Consider the following 13,267-nt stretch of genomic DNA (forward strand, 5'->3'; position numbering starts at 1 on the left):
TGTACAGGTTTACTTGAAAAAGGCTCATAAGCCGAAACGTTGAAAATTACCTGTGGAGTGATGGATATTATTATTCTTTTTTTCTAATACGTGTGCGGTGAATTAATGTCATTTGAATACGTCATTTTCAACGTTTGGAAATTTTTCAATAAACTTTCATGAAATTGCATTTGATTTCTATTGTGTGCCGGAGTTATCTTTCTGGATGTTCTACTTTTTTCTCCTGAGCACCAACTAAACAGTGAGCACCTCATTTTTTTCTATATTACCTAATAATTGTGCACACAGTGTAAAATGCAATAAAAAAAAAACAATATGGTATGTGCCGCAGAATAGCATCAATAAACACATCAGCTTGTCACCCGGAAAACAAGCGCACACACATATTTATTGATAGAAACATGAAAAAGTTATGGGTCTCGGAAAATGGTGATAGCAACCAATTTTGTTTTTACAAAGTTCAGAATTTCTTAAGACATTGAAATTGTAAAAAACCTATACAAGTTTGGTCTTGCTGTAATCATAATAACCTGCCGAATTATGTTCCCATGTCATTTTTTTCTGCACAATTAACACTGTAAAAATAAACTTTAAACATGACAGAACTGTATTTTTTTCAACATTTCACAACAGTTTGATTTTTTTTCCCCAAGAAACCGTGCATTAGGTGGCAAAATGAATGATGATTTTCGAAATTACAATTCATCCCACAAAAACCAAGCCCTCATACTTTTTTGTTGATGGCAAAATAAAAACCTTATGGCTCTTTGAAAATGGACTGGAAAAAAATGAAAATGCAAAAATGAAAATTGGCTGTGTCTTTAAGGAGTTAAATCATACAGTACATTCCATTGTGGTAAAACAAATAAAATGTTTTATGAATGGTATATTGAAAACTAACTGCATGCACTTTTAACCTGAGAAGAGTATTTTCTCTTGGATTTCGCTCACATCCTTGTCCTATTTGTGTCAAATTGAATTCTTCTCTTTTGTCATTTCGCTGGTGGCAGAAATGTAAAGAGAGAAGATGACAATTCTTATCCGGACACTAAAAGTAAAATTATTTTCATATCTTATAAAGCTGCTTTATCAAGTTGAGATACTTTTTTTTGCTTTTTTGTCTTTTATTAATGGAAACTTTTGTATTAAATCACAGGCACAAAAACATGGGATGTGGATCTGGAATGAATTGGTTTCATTCGTAATGTAGAAGTACCGCTGATATAATGAAGAATGGCGTTGTGATGCTAGTCACCATTAACAGAGGCATGGTAGTAAAACGTTCTGGGGTCAGATCCCAAAAGAGCGCGTCATAAACTAAGGGGAAAGACAAAGGCGTAGTCAAGTCACTGTCTGAGGTCAGAATACCGGGAAGATAGTGGATTAACGCAATGGGGCTAGTCAAGTGGATGGTGAGACAAGGTCCAAGGCTGACAGCAGTAGATCAACATACAGAGCACTGAAATACAAGCCAATCATGGACCACCAAGAAAATTCTATGACTGACAGTGATCTGGGACTGACAGTTTAGCTAAGTAGCTGGGTAATAATTCAGAACAGGGAACACCTGAAGGAAGCTTAGTATCTCCCAGTCTCCCTTTGGACGGCTGATCACACCCCTGCACTAGATCAAACGACTGACCTGTCTATCAAAATACCAACAGTTCAGCACACCCCTGCACTAGATTGTGCGACTGAGCTTTCACTCCCCAAACTCACAGTCAGCACAACCCTGATTCCATAGGGCAGCAAAACTGTCAATCACTGCATCCAAGACACGCTGAGGAGAGGAATCATGACAGTACCCCCTCTTCTAGGGGGGTCACCGGACCCCTAGGTTTCCCAGGAAACCTAAAATGGAAGGCCCTGAGTTATCGATCAGCCTTCATAGAACCAGCCGGAACTCAGGATCTCTCCTTTGGGCCGTATCCCCTCCAATGAACAAGATATTGTAAGGAATTTTGAACCTTTCGAGTATCCATGATTATTAAGCTGCACCTCATACTCTAATTGTCCATCAATAGAAGCTGGAGGAGGCGGTGACGAGGGGACATATTCTTTTAACAGTGATCTGTGGAACTCATACAGGACATGAAGAGACTAAGGAAGTTTTAATGTAATTACAACCAGATTGACTACCTCCAGAATCTTGTACGAGAAAATAAATTTTTGCTGATGGTACTGTAATAAGGTCCCCCATCCTGGGTCCCTTCCAGGAATAATGTTCCATATCCTGGGCCACTTCCAGTAGTAGTGTCCCCATCATTTCTCCTTCCAGTAATAATACCCCCAATCCTGACCTTTCCAGTAATAATTCTCCCTGTCCTAGGCCCTTCCAAAAGTAATACCCCCATCCTAGGCCCCATACTAAAACAATATCCCCCATCCAGGGCCCCTTCCTGGTATAATGTCCCCCATCCTGGGTCCCTTCCCCCTCCTGTTATAATGTTCCCCATCAAAGAATAATGTCCCTTGTCCAGGGCTGTTTATTTAATAATGTCCAACATTCTGGGCCCCTTCCTATAATAACATCCTTCATCCTGGGCAACTTCCTGTAATAAAGTCCCATCAAGGCCATTTTAAGTAATAATGTGTATGGTCCTGAGTGCCCCCCATCCTATAACAATGTCCGCCAGGCTTCTTCCTGGTAAAATGCCCTCCATCCTGGGCCCCTTCCTTACTTCTCCAGCCCATTTTAATAATAAACAAACGATTATCTTGTCCCGCTCCCACGACATGTGGCGCCCTCCTCTGTAGCCGGCGTAGAAGCCGACATCCGTTGATGATTTCTGATTGGCCAGCAGCATGTATTTCACTGAAGGGAGCCGGCTGGTCTCTGCAACGCAATACATTTGAGCTGAATGTGCGTCTGAGGGTTCGCATCCAGGTGAAATTGGTGCTGGTGTCATCGGGCCCTCCTCCCGTATGTGCCCAGTCTCAGTCGTACCCTCTACGACCGCAATCATTACGCACCTGTTCACATATATCAGCTCTGCCAAGCCAGTTCTTTTCTGCCCATGCTGGGCAAAAATAATGAGATTTTTGTGTATTTTGTACATCAGTCCATAATTTGACAAAAAAGTGAACACAACATTTTTCTATCTGTCCTTAAAATGGATTTGTCTCTAGATTTCTTAGTTCATATTGCATACATTTAAAATCTTTATTGAAAGCTGTAGCTGTCAGTCAGTCTTGGAAGACAGAAACTCAAGAGTCAAGGGCGCTTTCACGGTGTAGCTGGACGTAATTTAATATCAGGATTATACAGTCAATCTGATATGGATTGTCAAAGTAAGCACAATGGCCTCTTGAGATTTAAGTATGTTATTTGTATTGTTAAATCTTGTGACTGGGGTTGAACAAATCAACTTGTAATGAATCTTAACTAGTTAGCCAAAAATGTAGGATTCACCAGATTCTGAAGTTTCTGGGGTTCAAAAATTCAGTCCAGGAAGGAGTTAAAAAGTAATAACTTGCTCACTTCAGATCATTCTACTATGTTAAGATTGGTCTTCGGTCTCGATCTTCCAGCACTGACTAGGCCTCATATGGTCACATGATGAACAATACAGGTCATTTATGTCAATGACATGCATCACGGCCCATGTGATTGTGTGAAGCTTAGTGAGTTACAGAAATCTGGGACAACGACTGATCAGAACACTGATCTGAAGTTAGCTGAGCAAGGGAGTTGCAGTGGCAAGACAGATAAGACCCTCTGTTTATTATGCTTTGTGATCTGGAGAAACCTTTAGGACAATAAAGACCTTTTTGGAGCAGATCCACTTTGTACCAGAATTTCTTTGGATGGAATAGAATCTGCAGGCCAATTTAAACAAATCTGCCCAAAACAAATTTCAAGAGTTTTCTTAACTTGTGACAAGTTCAATGTAATTTAAGATATCACTCATTACTAAATAAGTCACTGTAAACCAGACCATTTCTTTAAGAATCTGCAGGATCTGTCAGTTTTGTCATCAGTTTCCTTCTAGCGTCTTTTTTTTTTTTACTACGCTTAAAGGAATTTGGATTTAGCTCTGTAAGAGGTTCTGGGTTGGTTGTTAACAAACTGTTAACGTACATCTCTTGGTTCTTTTTTTTCTCATTGAATATAATTTTTTTTCTGTTTTAGGGTCCCTGAAAGACTTCAAATTGATAAACCATGCTGGGCAAGGACAGATAAGGATATCCAGTACTGGAGAAGGAGAGGCCAGGATTTCAGTGTTTTACTAAACCATGGGGGCAGTAGACCAACTGGTGAAAATCTTGCATTGTCCACAGATATTAATGAAAAAAGAAGATGCAATTTTATAGATAAAAACATCAAGGAATTGCATAATACCGTAACGGAAAATGTGGAAAGGGTCAAGCAGAAAGTAAGAGTGAGTCCAAAATCATCTGAGAGCCAGATGTCAGATGACAGTTGTGAAAAGTTAGAATTCATCCCATCCACTCTTGAAGAAAGTTCATTTTTGGGTCCAAATAAACAGAGATTTCAACTTATGCCAAAAGTTTCACCGGAAGGTTCATGTCATATGGCTATATCTTCAACTACGGGTGACAGTTCCTTTGTAAAGGAAAATAAAATACACTCACAAGAGAAATATGTTCTACAGCAGGACTTTAAAAGCCCATTCTTGAAACCGAAATACAGTCGACCCTCAAAGCCACCTTCATACGAAGTTCACCAGCAAACATGGGGAACTGTAGATATTCCTGAAAACGAGGATAGCCAACAAAAAGAAGAACATCACTCATCTCCTAAAGTGTTAGAGGCCCCCCAGGAATCCTGCTTTCATGACTCAGGCATGGAGCCCCCTCATTACATACCTCCCCCATCATATAAGTCCCCACCTCTCCTTCATGCAGCAAACCAACCTTTTAAAAAAGTGCCTCGATCAAATGATTGCAAACGCCAAAATATTTCAGTGGAGAAAACCAGCACAAGTGACAAAAAGCCAACCTGTTGTCTTGGAAATAATGGTCCATTCACTAAACCTGCCATCCACAGGCATTCTGAACATTGTAAACACGCTGTGCAATATATCTCGTTTGATGATCCACGTATAAAACATATAGGAGGTGCCCAGGAGGCAGAAAAACACAATCACAGTAAAAAACACAATGATCATTCGAGACTTGAGCAGTCCAGTCAAGAAAGTCATTTTCGGAAGAGAGAACAAGACAGTGCCTTTATAAATCCTAGAATTTCAGGCCATCATTTTGTAAAAAGAGAGGGTATCAAACACAAGCAATGGTTGCACATCTCCATCCCCGATCAAATGTGCTATCCGTTGCCGGAAAATAGAGATGGCGCGACAGCTTGCAGTTTGCCAGAGGACAGTGAGCCCACTCACAAACTCTCTCTTAAAAAGACTCATTCAGATAGTGCTTGTGAAACTGTAACAAAAGTGAAAAAATTTGAGCCCGAATCCTTTGTTTTCAGTAAAAAAAGTTCAAAGAGAAAACTAAACGAAACAATATTTTGCTTAGTCTCCATCCCTATTAAACCTGACTCTGCCACATCAGATATGTCTAAGAGCAACAGTCGTATAACAGACAATGTGGACAGGATGAACATGTTAAAACACAGCAATGGGGGTCTACATGAGGAAAGGCTTTTAAGTGCATCTTCCAGTGACTTGGAGCTGCAAACACTTACAGGAAGCATGAACAATAATACCGAGCTACTAAAACAAGCTCAGTCTATAACAGAGGAAAATAAACAAGTAAATGACCTCAGATCTGGTGAGCAGAGCAAACACAAAGAACTGACATATGCTGGCTCTTGGCCAGGCGATCAGTATAAAGATCAACAAACTCAAACTATTTGTACCGATATACCAACTTCCCCACTCCAAAATGGTGCGAAAGAAAGTGAAATGGAAAATAAATCTCAATTTGTTCCAGCAGGTGCATTGAGAGATCCGAGAAGGCATCTAGAAAACGCTAGACAAAATTTATTTGGTATCAAAGGTCATGTTAGCTTTACACCATCTACTAATAGTGCATTCAGTAGGACATCATTATTATTGACACAGATACCAAGAACAGAGCCATGCCAAAGGTTTGACCTTCCCAATGCAAGTACAGATGGAAAAGAAAAAATTGTCAAGTGCGAAAAGAATGAATCTGAAGAAGAAAATTCATGCAATAAAAAGGAAATTTTTGGACAATTCCTTTTAAAACCTGTAAATCGGCGTCCATGGGATGCAATAAGTGAACTGGAAAGCATGAATAAAGAATTTCAGGATCAAGATAGTTGTACTGCTAATGATGGAGAAAAGAATGTAGTAAAGGAGCAAAGTAGGATGACCCAGGTGGATTTTTCGCCCACGAGGACAGCATTAAGGAGAGAAATGTTGAACAACAATAGACATATTTTAGAGGTTGAAGAAATTCCAATGTTTGAGGTTCTTCAGGAGAAAAGTACGTTAAATAGCTGGTGCACAGATAAGTTGCGGTATGATATTAGTGAAATCGGTGCTGACTTATTCAAAACTTCAAAAATTGCTGAGGTAAAGAATAAAGCTGTGAAGTTGTTAGATGGGTGTCTGTCTGGAGAAACACAAGTTCAAACCAAGAAAGCTGGAGACAAAGTGACTACAAACAGTGGAGCAATGACTAAATCAGAGCAGGAACAACCAATGCAAACACATGCAAGTAAAATCTCCAACAATAAAACACAGCTTTCTACAGATGTTGGCGTTCATCATTTTAAAGAAGATAAAACATGTTTTGATCATACATTTTTTGACATTGTAAAGGTCAGCTGTGCAAAATTTGGCCAACTAGGGGACAATGTGATTCGCAAGTTGTCGCTGGCTGACAGAAATCATGGACGCTCTGTGCCAGACCTGAGCAAACAGTTCATCAGCACAAATCGCAATGGAGACTTTTATGAGGAGCACAATTATTTGGATATTCCCGAGAATGAGTCTCTACATGAGAGGGCTGCAAGAATTCTGGGAATTGATGTACCAGATGATTGCCTGGTGTCAAATGGGAGCTCTGAAGCTCAAAGTCCTGAAAATGTCTTCCCTAGTAGTGGTTTAGAACCAGACAAGGGTAAAATGGAGAAAAAACTGAGTGAAATTTTTTTTCCAACAAAAGAGACCACAGGGGTATTCAAGAGTGTCCTACATTTGCCTTTTGACAGTGTGAAAGCTGCTGAGAAATTAAAAGATATTGAACGTCAGGATCCCCCTTTTTATTGTCAGTCTGTTTCAGAACACACCGAGACAAACATTACTCGCAGTGCTGAGAAAAGGGTAAGGAACCCTTCCAAGATGATTGAGACGTTACAGGGAAAGCTGGCCTCTACACCTGTTCGGACTGCTATTGATCGCCTTGCTCGAATGAAAGAGGTTGATTCTGTTTCACGAATGAGGCGGTTAAGTATTAAAAGCACAGATTCAGGTGATGAATTAGATGAAGAAAAACAATTCCATGGCATGCAAGATGGAAGAACGCGGAAATTTTCCACCGGCTCTATTTATAAACGAATGATCTCCTTGGATGAGAATATACTCTTAACACCAAAAGGAAAAGAAAAGTTGGATCTATCATGCATAGGTTAGTAACTTAGTATATTTTTGGTGTCAACTTTTTCCTCTTAATTGTAAAAATATTTGGTATAAAAATACATGTATATAGATTGAGTACTTATGGTAGTTGTTACTACTGGTCAGCTACCTCTAGAAAATATGCACTGCTAGAGGAACGTCAGTAAAATCCAAATTTAGACAAATGTAGTCTTGTTTTCCCATCCTTCCTTCCGCTCTAAAAAATATTTGTTACCTTTGGACTGTACTAATCCTTTCTATCGCACTCATCCATTTTTATGACAACCTAGAGTCTGCACAGAATAGTGTCATGTTTTGTCTTATCCTCCAATATATAAACATCATTTTTAAGATGCTTCTCTGTTGTCATAGTTCAAAAGAAGCCTACAAGACGGATGTTTGGCATCTTCATATTGTTGAACTTCAGTGTTATTATCAACCTTTTAGCTAAGGACAACTAGGCGCCAATAAGACACTATATATTACCGTAGGTTATTCATTGAAAAACGCTAAACTATGTTTAAAGTCCATGCAGATAATGTGTTTTTAGTGACTTTTTTGGCACACATGAGTCTTCTAAGTTTTCAGGAGGCATTATTTATATTCATGTGTGTCTTACCATAGAGGACAAAGAGTTGCCAGTGAATGTCAGTCCTTTGTTGTCAGTAGTGTTGTGCCGACCTGTTGCACAAAAACACAAGTTGAACCCCCACTTTTAGGACAACAGGCCCATAGCCTCTTTTTTTCTAATTCCTAGACATAAATTATATTAGAGTGTTGTGTCCTTTTTATCTTCCCCACAGAAGCATTTCTTAAAATCTTGAATATTAACTTGATTTTGTATCTTGGCATAACTTAAAGTATGTAAAAAAATATCAGAACTGTATTTTAGCTTCTTTTAGGCTTGTGGATGGGCAAAATTGCAAGACCCAATTTATATAAAAGTCTTCCTAGATATTTTTAAAGGAATTGTGTCATCAGAAAATGTCCCATTGATTAAATCAGGATTTTGTGTTAAATTTATTTTCTTTAAAATGTGGCAATGTATTTTTTTTTCCATACCACGATGTATATTAAAAAGAAAATGAGAAATTTTGAAATTTTCGCCCTGGTCACTGGAACTATTCTACTATCAAATTTCTTATTGTTTCAGAAAATTGACATGTTCATTAGCAGCAATAGACTGACTCAGAATCTATTTTTTGTATTGAAGCATCCAATGTGCTTGTTTCATTGTGAAGGGAGGAGGAGCAGGGGAGCTGTGAGTTCATCTATTGTGATTGGAGGATGCTAATACAGAAAATAAAACATTGTTAAGTATTTAAAAAAAAAAAAAATTTTAAAACAAAAACCTTTTTTAAAAATAGAAGAAAGTGGAAAGCGCCAGGTTCTCTCTCACCAGACCATGCTCAAAAGTGATCCTGCGCTTCTTAACTATGATGATACAGCTTGGTTACATTGGAGAATTTGAAACTATTGATGATCACCGGGCCGGAAAAATCATCGTCAATCTCACAGGCAGACTGAACAAGGGTGGCGTGATCAGCCAAAGGATCTGAAAGAACAACCTCCTGCCTTCACGTTAGTTTGGGTACATTGTGCTTATCACTTGAGCAGGCATCATGGACCTTCAGGAAGCAACGTGATTTAAAAATAGGTCATTTACTGATGATACATTCACTATAAAGGGCTTTCACTTGACTCATGACTTCCTCCAAGGTGGTTCCTCTTGGTTTAAGTAAAAAAGTCGACCTCTCACTTTAGCTTTTCAGTATTTTGGAATGGGGTGGCAAAATTGGAATTTGTAGAATAAGTTTACAATTTGTGTTTATCTTTTTAATTATTTCTGGTTTTTTTACAGAGGCATATGACCCAGCGAGAGTGGAAAGAGTTTAACCTAATCCTTTGAGAATTATTTCGTACAGTGTCAATGAATGTGCAGTGAACCAGATGGTAAATTTTTACCTTGTCTTCTCAACCGAAATATTTCAGTTATTTATGGCATACCCACACTGCCCTTACTACTGCCAAATGAATGGAATTTGTCATCTTCACTGTACATAAGTAAATAGTTGATCTAAAAGAAGGATACATGGAATTCAGAGTTTTTTTTGTAAGAAGCACACCGAAAAGATTTCTGCCCAACGCTCCCCAATGAGGTCTGTAAACATAACTCATGTTTGACGAGCACATTGTGTGTCACAGTCCCAATGAATGTAGTATTGAACTCTGCATAGGTATGACGCAGGAGGCTAGTAACAACCTGAATGTATCCACACCAACACATTGCATGGACTAATTTTTTTTTATACCTGTGTTACTACTCAACTCTTCTATGGACGCTTGTACTTTGCTGCATTTTTGACGGATGGCTAAACACGTAATGAACCCAACTCATCACACATCATTAAACCTCTTCACTGATGACAGTTCTGTGAAGAAAGAAAGAACTTTGTTTTGAAGAATTGATGTGTGTTTTATGAATGCAAAAAACCCTTCCGAACAACAGCTCGGGAAGAGAATGAACATGTCTAATTGGATCTGTTGGAGAACTGTAAAATGTTTTGACTGTGGGGGAGGTTTTAAAGACATATAGGAAAAAGAACTGGCTGCAATGTAGAGTGTGGGGGTTTCTCCATCATAGAGAAATCAGTAAACATCACGTTGATGGCTGATTTTTCCAAGGGTAGCGTGACTTGCTGCTTGAAGTGACATGTAAGGTGAGGATTCCAAATGGGAAGAGTTTTGCCGGGAGGATTGAAAGAATTACACAAGTAATTGAAGTTACATGTAGGGTTCAATGAAAGCATTGAATATGGTCCAACATTTACTAAACTATACCACAATAATAATAGTATTGAGTTGGATGTTGGGTCACAGTAATTAGAGTTGTTGTCCAAGACTAAGATATTGATGAGTAGATCCACGTAGAAGCCAGAACTTGTAGTGTTCCATAGAAAAAAATAAGTAATAATAGTAAAAACATGAGCAGCAACAAAAATAATTAAAAATATATGTAACAATGGTAGAGAATGGATCACGTCTAATCAGGCCAACTAGTTTCTGGCCAGTGCGGTTTTTTAGTCTGGCTCATGCATTATTAATTATTTTTGTTGCTGTTCGTTGTCACTCATGTTATTAATCTGAACGATAAACTTAATTTTTTATGGAATATTGCAAGTGCTGTATCTTCCCATATTACTACAGAGGGCTTTTTACCATGCACCAGACAGATGATCCGATTGCCCCTTTTTTGTCACTAAGATATTGATGACTTATCATTAGGATACTTCATCAATATTAGATTAATCCAACACCTAGCATTCTCTCCAACTCATCTTACCTTAACTTAGGGCTGATGTTCACAATATATTGATTAGGCCCTGAGCAAGCGGGGGGAGGGAGGAGGGGCACTGGAAGGCTCTGGCACCAGGCCTCCATTGAGCGACGGTGTTCCTGACAGCGAGAGGGCCCCCCCACCTGCTCATGGCCCGGGCACTTGGCCGAGTGCTGACACCAGCACTGTTGATCCAAGACAGCACAACTCAGTGACCATTCTTGGGTACGGCTGCTCATATCATATTCAATATAATCTGAGATGCAGTACCCAAGAATGACTATCAGACAGTTTACGGAGCTACACTCTGACACTAATGACCTATCTTAAGGACAGTCCCTTCAATGCTCCACCATCTTTATATCTCTTCTGATTAATGTTATGTAATAACCTTGGTGGCATTTAATGGAAAGTACATGTACATTTCCTTCAAGATATAACACCTCACCTCTCGGAATATAAAATAGAAGGGGACAGCACTTATAATCTATATTATACTCTTAGGCTTGTATTGCTTGATAGTAATAGTCAATTGATGGCTATTTCGACATGCAATACCATGAAGTAGTGGATCTACAGATAGATTCATTATTTCTAAATTATTATAAAGAGGGCTAGCCCTGTGACTACTAGCATTTCATGCATACTCACAAGAGTAAGTCTCAGGTGGCTTCGAACAGGCAGTCTTTTCCAAGATACTTTCAGAAATTCAACTTCACCGTTAAAGGATAGAAACATTATATTGTGCCTGATATATACCTGTTTGTTCTTTTGTATGTAAAGAAGAGGTGAGCACTGTTGGGTCTTATACAGTATTTCCGGGGCCATTACTTTCTGTGAGGTGTAAATATGAATCCATTGTCTAATTTGTCTATCATTTGAAGGGGCAATCACCATATTTAAGCAATACTGTTACATTGGAATGGGAACATTAGTTTACATGCATTCATATTGTTGCCGTCATGACTTCGGCAAATGGATCTGATGCTCCATGTGATACCTCCATTCATGCTACTATCAGTGCCTGTTTTTTCATTCCTAATTTCTGCCTTATTCTGCCATTGCAAAAGCACATGAAGCTGTAGAATATATATTGAATGAGATATATTCTGCAAACATCACTTGGAACAAGGTCTAGAGATCCTCTGGCTTTGTGGTTCCTGCAGAACGTTATCAGTCTACAGACCCTACTGTTCTGCAATAGGCACAGAGACAATAGTTGTGTTCCTCTGCACTAGAATATATGTGGGTATGTTTTGTCTAGTCTTTTGACAATTAGAAAATGCTATTAGTTTAAGTGCCTATGTTTGCTACCACCTGGTCACATATGCAATCAAGAAATAGATCCTACATCCAAAGACATCTCCTTTGTCATTCCAAAGCCGTGCCATTGTATTTCATACTAACTAGCACTTTAATATCTCAACTTGTCATTTTTTGGGGGGAGGTGATACATGCCCTTTCCAAAATAAGCCACATCAGAGCTCACCGTTCTTGTGAATATGTAAAGATAATCATAAACGCTGGTTGGAGTAGTCATATTTGGAAGATAATCATAAACGCTGGTTGGAGTAGTCATATTTGGAAGATAATCATAAGCACTGGTTGGAGTAGTCATATTTGGAAGATAATCATAAACGCTGGTTGCAGTAGTCCTATTTGGAAGATAATCATAAACGCTGGTTGGAGTAGTCATATTTGGAAGTTGCTGACCACATTGATACTTGGTCATACACTTTGATCAGTTTATATTGGCATTAATGCTGAAGATCAATGGCAGCCTGTGCATAAAGAACATCTTCTAAATCAGTTCATGGGCAGAGATCTATACACTGTTACACACAGTAAATACTGTGTAAAATCTTCATTTCTAGAATACATACTGAACACTTCCATTTTCTAGTATGTATGGCAAAATGGGCCTAGTTGTAACATGCAGTTGGCCTCTTCCATAAGTTTATCTAAAGTAAAGGAGGCTCCCGTCAGTGTAAAGTGATGCTGTAAGCAAGATAGCTGTGAACTTTTAAAGGGAACTTGTCAGCACATTTTTAAATATGGAAGTAGCGGTTTGCCTGTATAGTAGATTGTCCCCCAATAAAAATGATACCCTTTTTGTAGAGATCCGATGTGCCAGTCATGAGAAATTTAATGTAGAAGTCATATGCAGATCAAGCTGGAAGTGCATTGATACGCCCACAGAGCACTTTCAGCCTGATTTCCATACGGCTTCTACACCAGATTTCTCATGACTGGCACATTGGATTCCTACAAAAAAGGTATCATTTTTATTGGGTGACAAAAGCCTATACTACTGTACTACTACCTCCAGATGTAAAAATAGGACAAGTTTCCTTTTATATCCACT

General features: G+C 38.8%; 1 protein-coding gene across 1 annotated transcript in view; it reads left to right on the forward strand.

Annotated features, from left to right (window-relative positions):
• Positions 1-10,015, forward strand: part of JCAD (junctional cadherin 5 associated) — a 117,814-nt gene extending 107,799 nt beyond the window's left edge. Inside the window, exons 4-5 of the mRNA XM_069729639.1 lie at positions 4,133-7,575; positions 9,427-10,015. Of these exons, the coding sequence (XP_069585740.1) occupies positions 4,133-7,575; positions 9,427-9,461 (3,478 nt within the window). The 3' untranslated portion in view covers positions 9,462-10,015. The remainder of the gene's footprint in view (positions 1-4,132; positions 7,576-9,426) is intronic.
• Positions 10,016-13,267: the final 3,252 nt, after the last annotated feature.

This window comes from Ranitomeya imitator, chromosome 6, assembly GCF_032444005.1.
Source record: "Ranitomeya imitator isolate aRanImi1 chromosome 6, aRanImi1.pri, whole genome shotgun sequence".
NCBI classification, from domain to species: Eukaryota; Metazoa; Chordata; class Amphibia; order Anura; family Dendrobatidae; genus Ranitomeya; species Ranitomeya imitator.